At 38.2% G+C, this 21,151-nt stretch overlaps 1 protein-coding gene across 2 annotated transcripts; it reads left to right on the forward strand.

Moving 5' to 3' along the window:
- The first annotated feature begins 26 nt into the window (after window positions 1-26).
- On the forward strand, window positions 27-20,940 carry LOC126810247 (membrane-bound transcription factor site-2 protease). 2 transcript variants are annotated; one of them, XM_050535256.2, is made up of 10 exons: window positions 27-426; window positions 5,020-5,289; window positions 6,893-6,996; window positions 8,349-8,595; window positions 9,748-9,934; window positions 10,597-10,691; window positions 12,639-12,659; window positions 16,226-16,421; window positions 17,252-17,327; window positions 17,996-20,940. In XM_050535256.2, the coding sequence occupies exons 1-10, from the start codon at window positions 352-354 to the stop codon at window positions 18,216-18,218; spliced, it is 1,494 nt and encodes a 497-aa protein (XP_050391213.2). In that variant the 5' UTR covers window positions 27-351; the 3' UTR covers window positions 18,219-20,940. The 2 variants fall into 2 exon arrangements, with proteins under 2 accessions (XP_050391213.2, XP_050391214.2); XM_050535257.2 differs by lacking the exon at window positions 12,639-12,659.
- The last annotated feature ends 211 nt before the right edge of the window (window positions 20,941-21,151 follow it).

The raw sequence follows: 21,151 nt of genomic DNA on the forward strand, positions 1-21,151 counted from the left end.
GTAAAAAAACATGACTTGAAGTGCGAGAGTACTCTTATGAGAGCAGCATGGTTGAATATCTTGACGAATTTTCGATATTTTAGCAACAACTTAGCAAGCAAATTCGATTTCATCAGAAGTTTGTCAATACATTGATCATTTTGCCACAAGCCTGTGATTAGTCATAATGGTTCGATCAAAATATCGAGTGACGTGTAGAAAATGAGGCAACAAATGGAAAGCATCATGCCTATTTTGGGGTTTTGTTTTGTTTTGAAATTGATAATATAGAATCCACACTGAAAATAAAAGTTGGGCTCGTTTGCAGTCCTATCCTAAAGACAGGTTGAGGAGGTGGTTGGAGAACCAGTGATGTTGCCCACAACATGGATAGCTTTAGTTCTTGGCTTCTGGTCAACTCTTTATCTTCTGGATGCATTCCTAAAGGTATAAATACATTATTGTTCAAATTGAAAAACACTAGAAATGAAATGAAATGGGGTTTAACTTCCTACTGTTCTGCTCCTATCTTCATAATATTGGGCTAATGAAGACGGGCATAGCCATACAGTGTGCTATGAGGGAAATTTTGTGCGGGCAGCGGCACTATAGCCTACTCTTATATCAAATTCCAACTGCCAAGGGATCTTTTATGTGCATTCTAATGTATACACGGGACCTCCGTTTTTTGTCTTATCCGAAGGACTAGACAGCTGTCCTTGTCAGACACTCCGTTTTTGCACCACCGACAAGGGGAAACCACGTCGGAAAATCCAGATGAACTTTCTCGACCAATGCAGGGATCGAACACCCGACCTCCAGGCTAGCGAAATTCACTAGAGACTGAGAGCTAAAAATACAGTTGATCATGGCGTTGAGGGCATTGCTAGCCTCGATCATCATTACTAAAGTGACGTCAGTATGATAAACAGCATAGTCTCGATTATCAATTTAAACGTTAAATCGTGAAGGAAAGTTATGGAGTAAATCGGCTCATAATCCACTAAAGATCGCAGGCTAGTGATGCCATCTAGAGTTGATTATGGTCTGGATAGGCTAATTAATGTCTAATTAATAATTTAGATAACATTTCAGACCTAAAGAAAGACCTGCAATAGACAGATTTAGCTCTTGTATAATGTATGTTTAAGTAAGCCAGTTGTTATCTTATGATATAAGAGATGAAATGGATAACACTATCTGAGTATTTCTCTATGCACCAAGCGGGAAAGTGAAGACGGGCATGCAAGCAAGTTGTTGGCTATGAAGGCAGCGGGGCAACAGTCTACACAGGATAATGCGTGCGTATGAAATCACAAGGCCTGTCACATAGCGCCACTGGGTCGAAGGACTTGGCAGGGAAGAACGTATAGTCATACGAATGGACAAAAACCGAGGTCCCGAGTACACTTGGTGTGCACCTAACAGAACCCTTCGCAGTTGGAATTTGATATAAGAGTAGATCCTAACCCGGGCAAAATTCCCTCATAGTACACAGCATGACATATGCCCATCTTCATTAGCCCAGTTGGATCAGAACAGTAGGACGTTAAACTCTTATTTCATTCAACATGTTTCCTATGTATACACAGAACCTAGTTTTTTTCGGGAAGCTCTCCACTCTGCACACTCTGCACCACTGATGAGGGGAGCTCACCAGCCCGCACCAATAGCGAGGGGAGCTCTCCACTCTGCACCACTGACGAGGGGAGCTCTCCACCCAGCACCACCAGCGAGGGTAGCTTTCCACTCTGTAACACGGACGAGGAGAGCTCTCCACCCAGCACCACTGACGAGGGGAAACTGGGATCGAAATAGTGAGAGAAAGGGAGGGTTTACTTTTAGAAATCATTCGACACAAACTCGACCATTTTGGGACTAACATATGGTTCAGTTGTATTTCAAATTTTCAATGATTCGGTTGCGTGTAGGGGTCTTTAGCAGTGGGAGGAAACCGGAGGACCCGGAGAAATCCCATGAGGTTGGACAGGCGACCCTACTCCTTGTCATGTACAACTGGGGAATCAAAACCACGCCAATTTGGGACTAACATATGATTCAATTTTATTTCAATAATTCGGTTACGCATAGGGGCCTTTAGCATAGGGACCTTTAGCAGTGGAAGGGAACCGGATGATCCAGAGAAATCCTCGAAAGTTGGATAGGCGACCCTACTCCTGGTCAAGTACATCGGGGAGTCGAAACCACGTCACTTGTCTCAATGACAGATGTCATGAGGGGGGGGGGATGGCTGAATGGTTAGCATGCGCGCCGCTGTATCATAAAGTCTGTCATTGAGTCAACTGGCGTGGTGTCGATTCCCTGGTTGTACATGGCAAGGAGTAGGGTCGCCAGTCCAACTTCGCGGGTTTTCTCCAGGTCTTCCGGTTTCCTCCCACTGCTAAAGACCCCTACGCGCAAGCGAATTATTGAAATAAAATTAAACCATATGTTAGTCCTGAAATGACCTAGTTTGTGTCGAGTGGACGTTAAACCCCCAGTTCTCTCTCTCTGTTTTTAAACCACTAGGATCCCCCTCTCGCACCCTTTATCTTTAAAAGAACTGTTATAATTTTTAAACATTTGTTGAAGACAAGTAGATTAATTACCTTTGAGTTGTTTTAAAACATGTATAAATATCCTTTTGAATTGACCGTCACACTGTAGATAATGTATAACTTCTTCTTCGCATTGACGACATGATTTTAACTTAATTTGAGCTGTATTAATTGTTAGTCGTACACTTTAAATGTTCATGTGAGCTGATGTAATTCTTGTACAATTACATGATGCAATAAAAGGCCTAAATAATGATCAGATTCAACTATAGGTTTATACTTTAAAGTCTGAGCGTCATTAACATTTTATCAAACAATTTCTAATTTCCCATGACTTAAAGGACTGTTTCTATTTTATTCGTGTTCTCTTATCTAATGACATTCAATTACTTTTTTGAAATTGTCAGATGTACTCTTACAGTCTCATATAAGAACTTTTGGTCTTCGAAGGAATTATTAGTGGGCAGAAATTCGCCCATGTGCCTGTTACCACTCGTCATTTCAGTCAGTTATATAGAGGAATAACTCGTGTTTTCCTTTTGCGTTCGTCATTTCCGATTGTTGAAGCATTGATTACGCGTCTATCGTAGCAATGATCTCTGTGATAAAATGATATTTGGAACGTGTTTAACCAGTTCTATGACATGTATGATAATGACTGGCACCAATATTGTCCTTTAATGTTCAGTAAAATATGCTGAAAGTAATTAATATTTAATAACTGTATGAAAGAATCAAAATTTCAACAATAGTTATAATCTCCCGGTTTTGGATCTAGTCAGGGAGCCACGGTGGCTAAGTGAGTAAGATGCTGGCTCGCTAGCCTGGAGGTCGCAGGTTCGATCCCTGTATTGGCCCGAGAAAGTTCATTGGGATTTTCCGGCGTGGTTTCCCCTTGTCAGTGATGCAGGACAGAGGGCCTGGCAAGGACAGCTGTCTAGTTGTTGGAAAGGGTCCTGTGTGCACGTAAAAGATCCCTTGGCAGTTGGAATTAGATATAAGAGTAGGCCGTAGTGCCGCTTCCTGGGCAAAATTTCCTTTATACCACACTGTATGGTGTATTCCCATCTTAGCCCAGTCGGAGCAGAACAGTAGAATGTTAAAACCCATTTCATTTGGATCTGGTCAGATTCGAAAGAGGACTATGGAAAGATGTCGACTCTATGTATATCACATGCTGATTGTTACATGAATAGAATTGACTTGTGTGCGCAAACAAATTATTGAGAGAGAGAAAGAAATGGGGTTTAACGTCCACTGGACACAAACTAGATTATTTTGGGACTAACATATGTTTCAATTTTATTTCAATAATTCGCTTTCTTTAGCAGTGGGAGGAAACCGGAGGACCAGGCGAAAACCCACAAGGTTAGACAGGCGACTCTACTCCTTGTCACGTACAACCGGGGAATCGAAACCACGGCAATTAACCAGGGCTGTCGGTAATTTTTCACGGTTGATTAGCAGCACTGCTAATCAAAAAGTCCAATTTTGCCAAATTTGATTAGCAAATTTAAAAATTGATTAGCAGTTTTTCAGTTTCAACATAAAACACCTAAATAACAAGATATTACTTTAGTTCATAACAAATATGATTAGATTCCATTCTTACTAATCTTAGATTTTTTTAGGACTGCCACAAGTACTTGTGACAGTTTGTGAATGTGATGTAGACATTTAGTTAGGTCTTATGTCTGAAGCCAATTCTAAACAGTGACTTCCGAAGCCCCAATCATTTTAATTGTTATTTTTTGTACGTTAGAAATCTTCGTTAGAAAACAATTTCGTCTGCTTTTTATCGTGTATTGCCTTTCTTGTTCAATCGGGCGCACCTCGATTGACTAGACACACGTGATATTTTACGGGAATTTTTACTTTGATTTATCATTTTACAATACGTTAACATTTATTTTTTTATATTTTATTTACAATACGTAGAGGATACACTGGATTTATTTCTTTCAAAATATCATATAATTACTTGATGTCTCGCAACGTGAGTGGTACTACTTGATTCCCTGTTTCCGGTTTAATAGTCCCTATTCATAGAGTTATGTCCCTGTATTATATAGTACCGTATAATGAATTGTGTCTGGGTAGTTCGAGAAGAAAATGTCACACGGAGAATTCAGTTTTGTTTATAAAATTTTATTCAACATTTTATACTCGTTGAAATTGTTGAGAAAGCTTTCTAGTCTTCAAATGTGGATTATCCTTGTGTCAATATCCAAAATGACAGGCATATTAATGATTCGCAGTTACTGCGAATCAAAAACTTTAGATTTTAATTTTTGATTAGCAACGGACAAAATATGTATCGCAAATTGCGCTGCGATACTGGTTGTCGGCAGCCCTGCAATTAACTAAGAGACAGACCTTGTGATACAACGCGCATGTGCTAACTATTCGGAAATCTCCCCCCCCCCCCACTAGGATGCTAGACTCCATTTTATTTATTCATTCTCTTCTTGTTTTATTACAGACAAAGAAACCATGGTCCAGGAATTATCTGAGTTTCCTTGAAAAGACTGGACTGTCGGTGTCTATCTGTCAGTGTCGATGGTATTCAAACTTCTTCAATCGGACATTTCTCCGTATCGGCCAATGGAAACCCAATATTTTACGACTATGGTTTACGGTTGGTGCATTCTTTGGTCTGGTAGCCATGTTGATGTCGGTGGCTATCTTGACGTTATTGATTGTGAACACATTTCGTCAGCAGCCCGTAGAACAACAAGTTTTAACACCAGTGGTAGGTAAACCAGGGCTAGAGTTATCTACCCTTGACAATAATTTGTTTTAACACCAGTGGTAGGTTAACCAGGGCTAGAGTTATCTACCCTTGACAATAATTTGTTTTAACACCAGTGGTAGGAAAACCAGGGCTAGAGTTATCTACCCTTGACAATAAACTGTTTTAACACCAGTTGTTGGTAAACCAGGGCTAGAGTTATCTACCCTTGACAATATACTGTGGGGGGTGCTCGATTGTCAGTCCCTAACACTACAAATTGATGGAATTGTAATCGAGTGACGCGGAATTCAGACCGGCCACAGTTCTGTCAGTCCCAACTACGGAAGCGGTGTGAGTAGAATCGTGACGTAATTAAATAAACTGTTTTGGCCGCATGGTTGGTTGAGACTTTTTCTCATGCAGTCAGCGCATGCGTTCTAGCCCAAAATCCTATTTTCACTCGATTGTCGCTATTTTTGGGTTTGACAGAATTCAATTTTGTAACGTTCAATCGATCATCCCCTGTTTTAGCACCAGTGGTAGGAACACAACATATTTGTTTAACCTTTTTGGGGGAGTCACAGTGGCTAAGTGGGTAAGACGCTGGCTCGCTAGTCTGAAGGTCACATATTCATTCCATGCACTGACTGAGAAAGTTCATCCAGATTTTCTGACGTGGTTTTCCCTTGTCAGTGGTGCAGGACGGAAGGGCCTGACAAGGACAGCTGTCTAGTCGTTTGCATGGGATGAAAAACTGAGGTCCAATGTATACATTAGCGTGTGCGTAAAAGATCCCTTGGCATTTGGAACTCAATATAAGAGTAGGCCAAAGTGCCGCTGCCCAGGCAAAATTGCCCTCATAGCCCAGTCAGAACTGAACAGTAGGATGTAAAACCCCATTTCATTTCATTTATCCTTTTGGGGGGACAATGTATAGTCCTTCGGATGGGAAAGAAAACAAAGATCCTGTGTACACATTGGCATGCATGTAAAAGATCCCTTGGCAGTTGGAATTTGATATAGATATACATGTAAGAGTAGGCTGTATAGTGTATACCTGTCTTCATTATCCCAGTCAGAGCAGAACAGTAGGGCGTTATACCTCATTTCATTTATCCTTTTAAATATTTACTATACAGGTGGAAAATTAAAAAATTTAGGTCGAGAGCCCTTGTTTTAAGATTTAGTAAAGAAATATTGTAAATTAAACATACATTATGCAAGTTAAATCTGCCTATTGCAGGTCTTTCTTTAGGCCTGAAATGTTATCTAACTTATTAATTAGACATTAATTAACTTATCCAGATCATAATCAACTCTTGATGCCATTGCTAGCCTGCGATGTTTATTGGATTAGTTTCCGATTGGCTGTTCGACTTCCATCCATGATTAAATCAAAAAATGGATAATCAAGACTATGTTTTTTATCCTACCGACTTTAGTAATGATGATCGAGGCTATCCCCAATATTCAATCATTAAAATCTTGGTTCAGAGTGGATCAATTTGACTGAAATTTTCAGCAAATTGCCTTTACATTATGTAGTTTTCAACTATTATAGTGAGAACTGCCAGCTCTTTATCAAATCTCCCATAATGTTTAGCTGTGTTATATTTTATAGATGCCTGGTATTAACCTACCAACTAGCCAGATATGGTATTATTTATTAACCTTACTAGTTTGTGGTATATTACATGAAGTTGGTCATGCTATAGCTGCCGTTAGGTATTTATTTCTAATCTTTATATACAATATACATGTATATAACAATGTAAAAAAGGGGTTGGGGTGCCCAGGTTTAGATTTGTCGTTGATTCCATAATGTAGTAAGGTTTTTGATTGTTTAATACTGTTTAATTCAACATGGCGCCCAAGTGGTTTAATATATTTAGGTACGGGTTAGTACTAAATGACCGTCATGATATGGACTGAACTACCTTGGATAATATCTATAGTTGACATGCACATTGAATCATAAGGTCTGTCATTAAGTCAAGTGGCGTGGTTTCGTTCCCTGCTTATACATGACAAGGAGTAAGGTCGTCTGATCAACCTCGTAGGTCTTTTCTGGGTCCTCCAGTTTCCTCCGGCTTCCTCCCACTGCCAAAAGACCCCTATGTGCAAGCGAATTACTGAAAATAAATTTAACCATGTTCCGAAATGATCTAGTTTTGTCGAGTGGGGGTTAAACCTCCCCCCTCTCTCTCTCTCTCTCTCTCTCTTGAAATTCATATAAGGAAGTGGAAGAGTTCTACCCATGCAGGACCGGGGGGGGGGGGGGGGTAATCATGACCATTGGGCCTGGATATCAGAATCCAAATGCAACTCTACCTGTCTTTTAACCCACCTTTCTATTCACTTGATCTGATATATACGTTTGTTGTTTCTGGTGTCCATGGGTTTGGGGGTTTGGATGGCTGAATGGTTAGCGTGCGCGCTGTATCATAAAGTCTGTCATTGAGTCGACTGGCGTGGTTTCGAATCCCTGGTTGTACGTGACAAGGAGTAGGGTCGCCTGTCCAACATCGTGGGTTTTCTCCGGGTCCTCCGGTTTCCTCCCACTGCTAAAGACCCCTATGTGCAAGCGAATTATTGAAATAAAATTAGGGGGGTTGGATGGCTGAATGGTAGCGTGCGCGCGCTGTATCATGAAGTCTGTCATTGAGTCGACTGGCGTGGTTTCAAATCCCTGGTTGTACGTGGCAAGGAGTAGGGTCGCCTGTCCAACCTCGTGGGTTTTCTCCGGGGCCTCCGGTTTCCTCCCACTGCTAAAGACCGCTACGCGCAAGTGAATTATATAAATAAAATTAAACCATATGTTAGTCCCGAAATGACCTAGTTTGTGTCGAGTGGACGTTAAACCCCATTTCTCTCTCTCTCTCTCTCTGAAATAAAATTAAACCATATGTTAGTCCCAAAATGGCCCAGTTTGTGTCGAGTGGACGTTAAACCCCATTTCTCTCTCTCTGTCCATGGGTTTGTCTTGTGTAATTGATTGCATGTTGTGCAGTCCTCCTGCACTTATTATTTAACAACAATGTAACAAAGTTTTTGTATATTTTTATTTTTTTTTGTAGAGAACAAGTAAAAGTGAATGGTTTTGGATTATTTCTGTTTGTTTTATATCCCGGAGCTTACGTCGATCTGTCGTCCGAACATTTAAATGCGGTTTCTCCGCTACGGCAACTTCGTATATACTGCGCTGGTGTTTGGCATAATTTTATCATTGTGATTGGTGCTATTATAATGTTGTTATTTTTGCCGTTTATTTTAATGCCTTTTTATTCGACGGGACAAGCCGTCGTTATCACTAGTGTGTTGGAGGTGAGTAGTTTGTTTTAACATGAATATTCATTAGCTTTGTAGATATATGAATATTCATGACCTTTGTATATATGAATATTCATGACCTTTGTATATATGAATATTCATGACCTTTGTATATATGAATATTTATGACCTTTGTATATATGAATATTCATGACTTTTGTATATATATGAATTATGAATATTAATGAGGGGCGTGTGCCCAAAGTCATGGACTGATCATTGGCCGAGAAAGTTCATCTAGATTTTCCGGCATGGTTCCCCCTTGTCAGTAATGCAGGATGGAGGGCCTGACAAGGACAGATGTCTAGTCGTTCGGATGGGACGAAAAAATCGAGGTCCTGTGTATACATTGGTATGTACGTAAAAGATCACTTGACAGTTGGAATTCGATATAAGAGTAGGCCGTAGTGCTGCTGTCCTGGCAAAATTTCCCTCATAGCACACTGTATGGCGTCTGCCCCTCTTCATTAGCCCAGTTTGGAGCAGAACAGTAGGACGTTAAACCCCATTTCATTTCATTTTACAGTCATCTTCTGTTAATCTGGTGAGTTGGATTACCGAATGGTTAGCACATGCGCGTTGTATCATAAGGCCTGTCATTGAGTCAACTGGTGTGGTTTCGAATCCCCGGTTGTACATGACAAGGAGTAGGGTTGCCTGTTCAACCTCGTGGGTTTTCTCTGTGTCCTCCGGTTTCCTCCCTCTGCTAAAGACCCCTAGGTGCAAGCAAATTTTTGAAATAAAATTAAACCCTATGTTAGTCCCGAAATGATCTAGTTTGAGTCGAGTGGACAGTAAACCCTCTCTCTATCTATCTCTCTCTCTCTCTCTCTCTCTCTCTCTCTCTCTCTCTTTTAGTATGGTGTTAATTCACCACAGTTTCAATATACATTTTAAAACATAATAAAGTTAGAAAATTCATAAATTAAAATTCCTCAATTATTTATTAAAGATACAAAATGGGAGATTAGATAATGAGCGGACAGTTCTCACTATAATAGTTAGAAACTCGATAACGTAAAGGCAATTTGCTGAATATTTCTGTCAAATTAATAATTTATATAACATTTCAGGCCTGAAGAAAGACCTACAATAGGCAGATTTAGCTCTTGCATAATGTATGTTTAACCTATGTATTATATATAGGGATCACCTGTATCCGGACCACGGGGACTAGCAGTTGGTGAACCATTGACTAGTATAAGTGGTTGCTCGGTGACTAATCAAGATGAATGGTTTGGTTGTATTTCATACAGTATAAAAGAGAGGTCACTGGGTCACTGTATGCCAACTGGTCTCATCCATCAATTAAATACAAACCCCATAAAGACAAGTAAGCTTTAAAAGATATCAAAACTCTTTGGTTTTAATGGTCTAAGGTGTCGCGCTTCAAGTTAAAAGATCGCAAATGGGCTAAAGTGTTGGACTTCAAGCTCTAGCTCGAAGGACACCTCTGGCATGCGGTCGCGGTTTCGATGCCTGGTGTAAGCGTATGTGGTTTGAAAATAGGGGCACCTTCTCAACCTAGTTTCCTCCCACGGAAAAGACCCCTGCATGTGCGCTAAGATAGGGGCACCTTCTCAAGCTACTCAGGTTTCCTCCCACAGAAAAGACAACTGCGTGGTTGCTAAGATAACAACTTGTCTACAATATCACCATTAAACACCACGAACAATAACAGTTTCGAATAAAACAATTTCCATCATCAACATCAACACAATGGGTGATTAATCTTTTGCCGATTAGATTAATGTTTTGCCCTGAATGGTTTGGGCTGAATGGTTTGATGCGTTGTGCTAGATGGTAAGGTCTGTAATTGAGTCAGCTGGCATGGTTTCATTCAATTTTCCAGTTGTATGTGACAAAGAGTAGGGTCACCTGTACAACCTTGTGGGTTTTCTCCAGGTCCTCCAATTGCCTCCAACGGTTTATTGAAATAAAATTGAACTATATCTCTCTCTCTCTCAAAATATTTCTATAAACTGTGTATTTCAGATTTAACAGAGAATAAAAATTTAATAGATTGTTGTAACGTCACCAGTGATACACATCTTTGTTTCTCATATAATACAAAATCATCACCAAATACAGTAAGTAATAGTGTCATTCATCAGATCTTACATATATCATCACCATGGTTACATTCATCACCATGGTTACAGTTATCACCATGGTTACAGTTATCACCAAATACATTAAAGGGACAATAACACTCTTGCTGGCTTGACAGCTACAGAAAATAAATAATAGCCTTATTCTAAGTATTAGATGTTAAAGTGTCCTATCTGTTGTGTAAATTACCCATTAAATCCTATTTTACTTGTCCAGAAAATATTTTTAAATCCAAGTCACATTTGAAAAGGTTTACGTTAGGCTTTTCAAATCATTTAGTTGAATTTTTCTAATTTTTTAAATTAAGTGTGTTAAGATGAAATTTGTATCATCAATTAATTGGAATATTGTAAAACAGTACAATTTGTTGACCAGAATAAAGATTGGGACATATTATTCAGTTACAACAAGTGTGGTATTGAGCCTTTAAGTTTCATTCATCATAGGGGGGTTGGATGGCCGAATTGGTTAGCACATGCATGCTGTATCATAAGGCCTGTCATTGAGTCAACTGGCGTGGTTTCGAATCCCCAGTTGTACGTGACAAGGAGTAGAGTCGCCAGTCCAACCTCGTGGGTTTTCTCCGGGTCCTACAGTTTACACCGGTTTCCTCCCACTGCTAAAGACCCCTACGCACAAGCAAATTATTGAAATAAAATTAAACCATATGTTAGTCCCAAAATGACCTAGTTTGTGTCGAGTGGACCTTAAACCTCTCTCTCTCTCTCTCTCTCTCTCATTCTCATTCATCATATTTTGCATAATCATCACTATGGTTACATTCATCACCAAATACAGTAAGTAATGGTTTCATTTATCATATCATTAAAAATACTGAATGGAATTCAACCATATTTGGATTCCTTATGTCGTCTGCAGAGGATACTGAATTAGGAAATATTTAATTCAACATATCTTTGCATATATTGAACAGAACTGAACCATTTTTGGATTGATATTCTATTTAGAGATGCAACTTTCAAAACAATATTGTAGTTTGTAAAGGATTCTTTAATTCCTCAAATAATAATCAGTGGTTTAGAACAGGTGTTGAAATTAAGAAATTCTAAATTTAGATTATGACTTATACACTGTAAACCGGGTATCATTTAATCTTGTGTATCTAGCACTAATTTCTTTCAAATCCTTGTTTAAACATACATTATGCAAGAGCTAAATCTGTCTATTGCAGGTCTTTCTTTAGGCCTGAAATGTTTTCTAAATTATTAATTAGACAGTAATTAACTGATCCAGGCCATAATAAACTCTCGATGGCATCGGATTTCTCCGATATTAAATAGATTAGAAAGGTTCGGCAAGATTTTGATTTAATCTAAAAATGGAGGAGCGAGACTTAGTTTCAAACAACCAGTGAGGTGGTTGAAATTATTGCACACGCCTTGTCAAAGGCTAATATCTTGGCTAGCAATAGAGTAATTTGAAGGAAATTTTCAAATTATTCATTTTACATTATCTATTTTCGAAGTATTATAACAAGAATGGCTAGCTCTTTATCTAAATCATACATCATAATGTATCTTAAAAAATTTGTAAAAATCTTTTCATTTTTCTATCACTGTTAGAAAATAAACAACCAAATTGATTATTGATATAAAAATGATTAATTTTTGAACAGTTGTCAGGAAATTAATTACTTGTAAATTGGACTCTCATTATCAGTCAGCTTTAAACTGGACACAAGTACAAATTAGATGATTTTGGGTTATTTTAAACAGTTTTTACAAATTTTTAAACAAAGATTTGATATTGAATGAATGTGAAAGAAATTAGTGCTAGATACACAAGATTAAATGATGCTCGGATTATAGAAGCTAAAGTACAGTAATATCCCCCATCTAATAAACAAAGCCAGCATCATATCATATTTATTTGTGTCTGTATATGTTTTTTTGTTTATATTTAAGAATTACTATGAATACAATAAGGTAATGTTGTCATGGTAACCATGGGGATTGTTATATACATGTAGCTATGGAGAATAATCTAGTTTATAAATAGAATTTATTTTTTAAGTTTTTATTTTCTTGTAGTTTCTATTACACATATTGTATTTCTGTTAGACAGGAAATTTATGTTCCATGAAATTAAACATACATTATGCAAGAGGTAAATCTGCCTATTGCAGGTCTTTCTTTAGGTCTAAAATGTTATCTAAATTATTAATTAGACATTAATTAACTTATCCAGACCATAATCAACTCTAGATGGTATCGCTAGCCTGCGATCTTAAGTGGATTGTGATCCGATTTACTGCATAACTTTCCTTCTCGATTAAACAATTAAATAAATAATCGAGACTATGCTGTTTAACGTACTGACTTTAGTAATGATGACCGAGGCTAGGCAGAAATTTCATTCTCTTCGTTCACGGTTCATAGTGGATCAATTTGAATGAAATTTTCAGCAAATTGCCTTTACATTATCTAGTTTTTAACTATTATAGTGAGAACTGCCAACTCGTTATCGAAGCTCCCATAATGTATCTTTAATGCAACTAGGATGGGAGACAGTATAAATCTGTATTGAAATTAAAGATGCATTATGTAAGAGCTAAATCTGCCTATCGCAGGTCTTTCTTTAGGCCTGAAATGTTATATAAACTATTAATTAGACATTCATTAACTTATTCAAACAATAATCAACTCTTGATGCCATCTTAATTGTCAGATTTTCACTGGATTTGAATCCAATCTGCTGTTGAGCGCTCATTGATGTTTAAATCCCAAAATGGATAATTGAGACTATGTTTTTTTATTGTACCGACCTTAGTAATGATGATCAAGGCTAGGCTTAAAATTCAAAAGCTAATATCTTGGTTCAGAGCGGAGCAATTTGACTGAAATTTTCAGCATATTTCCTTTACATTATCTATTGCTTACCTATTATGGGTGAGAAGAGTCAACTCTTTATCTAATCTCCCATAATGTATCTTTAAGTATTATTTAAATATTTATTAACATGACAAGCTCATAATCAACTCACTTGGTCATCAGATGTAGATTAGAGCACCGCGGCCATTTAAGAGTTTAACAATAACATAGATAATCAAAGCCTAGTTTCAATTATCAAGTACTGTTGCTACAATAAAAGGGGGTCACAGTGGCTAAGTGGGTAAGATGCTGGCTCACTAGCCTGGAGGTCGGGTGTTCGATCCCTGCATTGGCCAAAAAGTCCATCCAGATTTTCCAGCGTGGTTTCCCCCTTGTCAGTGATGCAAGACGGAATGCCTGACAAGAACAGCTGTCCAGTCGTTCTGATGGGACGAAAAACCGAGGTCAAATGTACACATCGGCGTGCACATAAAAGATACCTTGACAGTTGGAATTCGATATAAGAGTAGGCCGCAGTGCTCCTGTCCAGGCAAAATTCCTTATAGCACACTGTATGGCGTATGCCCGTCTTCATTAGCCCAGTTTGGAGCAAAACAGTAGGACGTTAAACCCCATTTCATTTCTGCTACAATAATAAACAATATGCTCAACAATATGCGCTTCATTTTGTCAAAATTTCAAACACTCATAACTTGGCACAGAAAAAAGTAGGGGGGTTGGATGGTTGAATGGTTAGTGTGCATGCGCTGTATCAAAAGGACTGTCATTGAGTCAACTGGAGTGGTTTCGAATCCCCGGTTGTATCTGACAAGGAGTAGGGTCGCCTGTCCAACCTCATGGATTTTCTCCGGGTCCTCCGGTTTCCTCCCACTGCTAAAGACCCCTATGTGCAAGCGAATTATTGAAATAAAATTAAACCATATGTTAGTCTCGAAATGACCTAGTTTGTGTCGAATGAACGTTAAACCCCATTTCTCTCTCTCTCTCTTTCAGAATAGAGTAATTTGACTGAAGTTTTCAATATATTCATTTTGTATTATCTATTTTTGAATTATTATAGCAGGAACTGCCAGCTCATTATTTGATTCTTACATAATGCATCTTTAATGCCTTTGTATCAAATGGGTGACTTTAACAAATAAGTAAGAGACTGCATCTCACACATCTAATTTTAACCATTTTTTTTTTTACTCTGATTAAAATACAAATTAATATTTCGATGGCCTACACTATATGAAGATCTGACAAGTTGTAGCGATAGGTCGTGTCAGTGGTCGTCGGGGCACCTTTTGACCCCTTTGACGTCAGACATTTGATTAACAAACATGCCTAAAGCTCGCCGTAACAGACCGTTTCATTGGCTTATCCCTCATACCATTCAGAACACGTCATTGATAACAACTCTTCCAGATCATAGTGTAGTAAAGACAAGTAAAACAAAATTTTGAACTATAAAAACAAAATGAAATAGGATCTGTGTTTTAATCAGATTGGGTTTATTTTATTTTAAACAGTTGTCTTAATTCAACCAGATTGCTTTTACCACCCCACCCCCACCCCACTCTCTCTAAAGTCATCTTCAACAACTACAGAAGAATTAAGCTGTGGAAGATTGAATTGAAATGAAAAGGGGTTTAACGTCCTACTGTTCTGCTCGGAACTGGGCTAATGAATTCCAACTGTCAAGGGATCTTTTACGTGCATGCCAATGTGTACATGGGACCTCGGTTTTCCTTCCCATCCGAACGACAAGATAACTGTCCTTGTCAGGCCCTCCCATCCTGCATCACTGACAAGGAGGAACCACACCAGAAAATCTGATGAACTTTCTCAGCCAATGCAGGGATTGAAGCTTGTGGGTTTTCTCCGGGTCCTCCAATATCCTTCCCCTGCTAAAGACCCCTACACACAATCATTTTATTATAATAAAATTGAACCATATGTTAGTCCCAAAATGACTTAGTTTGTGTTGAGTAGACTTTAAAGCCCATTTCTATCTCTCTCTCTAATGTTGGATCTGGAACATGTTGTTTTGGGGCTCTCCATGGACTTTTTGGGGGTGTTGGATTGCCGGTTGCCGGTTGTACATGACAAGGAGTAGGGTTGCTTGTCAAACCTGTGGGTTTTCCCCGGTCCTCCGGATTCCTCCCACTGCCAAACACCCTTACCCAACCTCGTGTGTTTTCTCCAGTTTCCTCCCACTGCTAAAGACCCTTACGCTCAAGCGAATTATTGAACTAAAATTTAACCATGTGTTAGTCTCGAAATGACCTATTTAGTATCGAGTGGACCTTAAACCCCATTCTCTCTCTTCGAATTTTGATATGATGTGACAATTCCAAGATGGCAGGTATGACGTCATGCTGTGTTCATTGTTAAAATTTGACAGTATGCTTTATGAAGTTTTTATTCTTTCAAGGAGCAGCATATAATTGTTCGGATGTGATGAAAAGTCAAGGGCCCATGTACACATTGGAGTACATGTAAAAGAATCCTTGGCAGTTGGGATTCGATATAAATGTAGGCCTTAGGGACGCTGTCCTGGCAAATCTCCCTCATAGCTTATTGCATGGTGTCTTCATTAGCCCATCTGTGGAGAACAGTAGGACCTTAAATCTCTTTTTTTTTTTCATTTCTTGAAGTTGTTTTTATTCTTTCAGAAATTTGCGTGTTTACCAGCGAGAACAACCACCGATAGACCAGTATGTAAATTACAGTCAGATTGCTATGCACCAAAACTTGAGCTGGTGTGCGCCTACCCATTGGTGGATAATCAAACCAAATTACTACGCATAAACCACGGTCGTAAACCACCATTATTGTTTTTAGGACATCCACTAGACTTACATTATTCTGGTAAATATCCTTTATCTCGTCATTTATTTCATGGATCTCCATTTCTCTTAATAGATCACATTTATCAATAATATTACCTTGCCCATCGATAACTTTGTCTAATATCACCTTGTCCATGGATAACATTTATCAATAATATTACCTTGCCCATAGATAACATTGTCCAATATCACCTTGTCCATGGATAACATTTATCAATATCAACTTCCCGGTAGATAACATTTATCAATAATATTACCTTGCCGGTCGATAACATTTCATTTATCAATACAAACTTGTAGATAGATAAAATTTGTCAACACAGGTTTTCCAATACCAGCCTGCCAGTAAATAACATTATCCCAATATCGAATTGCCAGTATATAACATGATCCCAATAACAGCTTGCCAGTATATAACATGATCCCAATAACAGCTTGCCGGTAAATAACATTTTTCCAATACCAGCCTGACTTTGATTAAGAGAAATTGGAAAACTTGTGTTGACAAATTTTATCTATCTGCAAGTTAATATTATTGATAAATTTTATCTACCAGAGCTGATATTGATAAATGTTATCTACCGAGGAGTTGATATTGATAAATGTTATCTATGCTAGTAAATTCAAATATTTAAATATTTAAAGAGGTCTTACCAGCTAGAACCATAAAACCAGCAGTTCTGGCCTTCGGATATTTTGGACTCTATAGTGCTGACTATGATTTAATATTTCTGACAGAAAGTGAGCCACCATTGTGGCATGTATTTCATGCATGAGATAGCAAGTATTTCATAAAATAGCAAGTATTTCTTATGATGTACCTATTTATACTCTTACCCTGTTTTTCAGTGATGGTTAGCAATTACGTACCAAATAATTCATATGTTCCTATTCATCTTCCTTATATGGTCGAAACATTTTGTAAGTATCCTTTATAAAAAAATGAGTGAAAAATTAAGGCGAGTACAAAAAACCAAGATCCTGTGTACATGTGAACGAAGCCTTGACAGTTGAAATTTGATGAAAAGTAGGTGGAAACACGGCTGTCGTGTGCCCCTCTTCATTAGCGGGGTTTATCCACAAAAGAAGGATGTTAAACCCCATTTCATTACTTTTCATGTTACCCTCCTCCCCTGGCCGGGTGTGTGTCCGAATGGTTAGCACATGCGCGCTGTATCATAAAGTCTGTCATTGAGTCACCGGTTGTACGTGACAAGGAGTAGGGTCGCCCGTCCAACCTCGTGGGTTTTCTCCGGGTCCTCCAGTTTCCTCTCACTGCTAAAGACCGCCCCGCGAAATATTGAAGTAAAATTAAACCATGTGTTTATCCCGAAATGACCTAGTATGTGTCAAGTGGACGTTAAACCTTCTCTCTCTTACCTTGATGCCTTAGAGCATGTGCTTGAATTGCTTATTGGAAGAACGATCCCTCACAGCAGTTGAACGTTATAGAATAGGAGGGAGGAACAGTGCTGCCTAGGAAAATATCCCATGTAACTAATGAAAAAAAAATGAAAGTTTGTTTCGGATAGAATTCATGTCAGCCAATTTCATTTCTATTTACAATAAAATTGACCTTAACTTGACCTCTAGATATTTGATATCATTATCGGGAGCTTTAGTTATTTTAAACGTGGTTCCTTGTTACGCTTTAGACGGACAGTTTATCTGCCACGCCTTTATAGAACTTATGTTTAAAAGTACTGTGCCTGATCGTGAAATGCGGGGTCTCATTTTTACGTTAATAATACTCTATGGAACGTGTTTATTGGGGTTAAATGTCGTTATGGCCATGTGGACGTTATTTTTCGCTTGAATTCATTGGATGTCAGAAGTGGATTAATTTGCATAATCAATTTGTGTGCGTTGTAAAAAATAATGCTGATCGTGAGAATTTAGGATGGTGTGAAAGATTGGATGGCTGTGGGAATTTATTTAAGATGGACGGCTAATAGCCCTCAGATGTCAAAAGCAGGGTTCTGAATCCATTTTGAAAGGAACCAACCAGATTACCGAGTTCTTTTGTTAGTGAACTGAAAGCAATATTCCAGTAGCTTATTCAGCAGGAAAAGGTCAGATATTAAGTTGGGACGCTAAGTGACAGAATGGTATCAAATCCTCAAAATGGTATCAAACTCTCAAAATGATATCAAACCCTCAAAATGGTATCATGCCTCCAAATGGTATCATTCCTCCAAATGGTATCATGCCTCTAAAAAAGGTATCAAACCTCCAAAATGGTATGAAACCCCCAAAATGATATCACTAATCCAAAACAGTATCACATCTCCAGAATGGTGTCAAACCCCAGAAATGGTATCAAACCCTCAAAATGGTATCAAACCCCAAAATTGTATCAAACCCCCAAAATGATACCACTCATCCAAAACAGTATCGCATCTCCAAAATGGTGTCAAACCCCTGAAATGGTATCAAACCCCAGAAATGGTACCAAACCCAAAAATGATATCAAACCTCAATGGTATCAGGTGGTTGGAAGCAGAGATATTAATTGGCTGAAGCACCTCCTGCTTGTTGGACCTCTCAACATGTTGTTAAACCTCCATGGAAAGAATTTATTGTGGGATTATAGTAACAGAATTTAAATATTTGGATGGTGGAAAGATAATAGATTAATCTCGGCCATTTCGAACAAATCTGTGTACAGACTTAGATTGAGTATCAGTTTCTAGTGAATGCTGGATGTGAATAAATTAATTAACACCTTTCTACTCACCTGATAGAGAGGTTTAAACATGGGATGTGAAAAAATTAACACCTGTCTACTCACCTAATAGAGAGGTTTAAACTGGGATGTGAATAAATTAATTAACACCTGTATACTCACCTGGTAGAGAGGTTTAAACGTGGGATTGAATAAATTAACACCCATCTATTCACCTGATAGAGAGGTTTAAACCTGGGATGTGAGTACATTAATCAACACCTGTCTACTCACCTGATAGAGAGGTTTAAGCATGGGATGTGAAAAAATTAGCACCTATCTACTCACCTGGTAGAGAGGTTTAAACGTGGGATTGAATAAATTAACACCTGTCTATTCACCTGATAGAGAGGTTTAAACCTGGGATGCAAATAAATTAATTAACACCTGTCTACTCACCTGATAGAGAAGTCTTAGTCGGGAGTTCAGGGCGGAGCTTAGTCAGGAGGTGGGTGCGAGGGCGTAGCTCTTAGTTAGTCGTCTGCTGAGTGTAGAGCTTAGTCACCAGGTGAAGTTGGAGTGCCGAGCTCAGTTATGCAATAATTTAGTATCAGCAATGTTAAGAAAGAGTTTTTGTAAAATTTGTATGTTTTAATTAAAGTCACCACACCACAAGGCAGATTCAATATGTGAATTTGTTAATATTCTGGGATATAGTAAAACTTTAATTTTATAGATACTTGGTAGAAAGTTTAGTTTTGCCCGGTTTTCATTAAATCTGATTGGTGCAAAAAGTAGGACGACGTTAAATCCCATTAAATCCCACCCATTTCGTTAAATTAGTTTTGTTACCGATTTTAGTATTTTTTAGGAGTGGCTTCGTAGAACAATTTCACATTTACCGCTTTTTTTCTCTAAAAATAGAACACACTACACTACACTGTAATCCGGGTATCATTTAATCTTGTGTATTTAGTATAAATTTCTTTCACATTCATTTAATGTTAGATCTTTGTTTAAAAATATTCATAAAAATCATTTAAAATGAGATCTTCTTTGATTGGCACTCAGTAATTGAACATATTAACACAAGGTACAATTTTATAGATACACAATTACTGAGTTTAATACTAAGCGACGAAAAAGGCGATAAAGACGAGACTATCCTCGTCGAAACGACGCTTAGTATTAAACTCAGTAATTGTGTATCCATAAAATTGTACCTTGTGTTACAAATGAGATGATTTTTGGTGATTTTAAACAATTTTTATGAATTTTTAAACAAAGATTTGACATTGAATGAATGTAATAGAAATTAATGATAACTACACACGATTAAATGATACAGAAGAGTATTTATCGGGTGGTTATTTCCAATAAAAGTAGGAGCGTTGGATGGCCGAATTGTTAGCTCGCGCACACTGTATAATACGGTCTGTCATTGAGTCAACTGGCAGGGTTTCGAATCCCCGGTTGTACGTGACAAGGAGTAGGGTCACCTGTCTAACCTCGTGGGTTTTCTCCGGGTCCTTCGGTTTCCTCCCACTGCAAATTATTGAAATAAAATTGAACCATTTGTTAGTCTCAAAATGACCTAGTTTGTGTCGAGTGGACGTTAAACCACATTTCTCTCTCTCTCCAATAAAAGTATGGCAATTTTTGTATGAATGGAAAGTAGAAACATCCAATCTTACTAGAAAAATACTGGATTCCATGATTAACACCCATGGAGTGCATACAGGGCAAAAATGTCAGGGTTTCCCTAGCAGCGGCAACCCAACGATTAGTGATGTTTGCTCGAGTAACGTCAGAGGTAGCACACTAAGGTTGTCTAATCACCCAGCATTAGTGAGCGCTTGATGTATATGTTGATAAAGTTAAAAACTATGGGAAAAGAAACATGTATATGCAGTGAATTCTCGTCCAACATCGCCGCCGTTGCTATAGGTACCGTCAAACGGGGTGAAGTTGGCCATTTTTTTTAGTTTTTCAAATATATTCTGATTATTGCTCATACCAGTCTGGAAATAATTACCTGTAAGCTTATAGACTGATTAGTTAATGGAATGTAACAGTTACTTATA

The sequence above is a fragment of the Patella vulgata genome, chromosome 2 (assembly GCF_932274485.2).
Source record: "Patella vulgata chromosome 2, xgPatVulg1.2, whole genome shotgun sequence".
Classification (NCBI taxonomy): Eukaryota; Metazoa; Mollusca; class Gastropoda; family Patellidae; genus Patella; species Patella vulgata.

Excerpts from the sequence above, each read along its gene's own strand:
- LOC126810247 (XM_050535256.2), top strand. The coding sequence starts at position 352 with ATGTTGCCCACAACATGGATAGCTTTAGTTCTTGGCTTCTGGTCAACT. Across the intron at positions 5,290-6,892 it reads AACAAGTTTTAACACCAGTG|ATGCCTGGTATTAACCTACC; the intron begins GTAGGTAAACCA and ends TATATTTTATAG. Across the intron at positions 16,422-17,251 it reads ACTAGACTTACATTATTCTG|TGATGGTTAGCAATTACGTA; the intron begins GTAAATATCCTT and ends CCTGTTTTTCAG.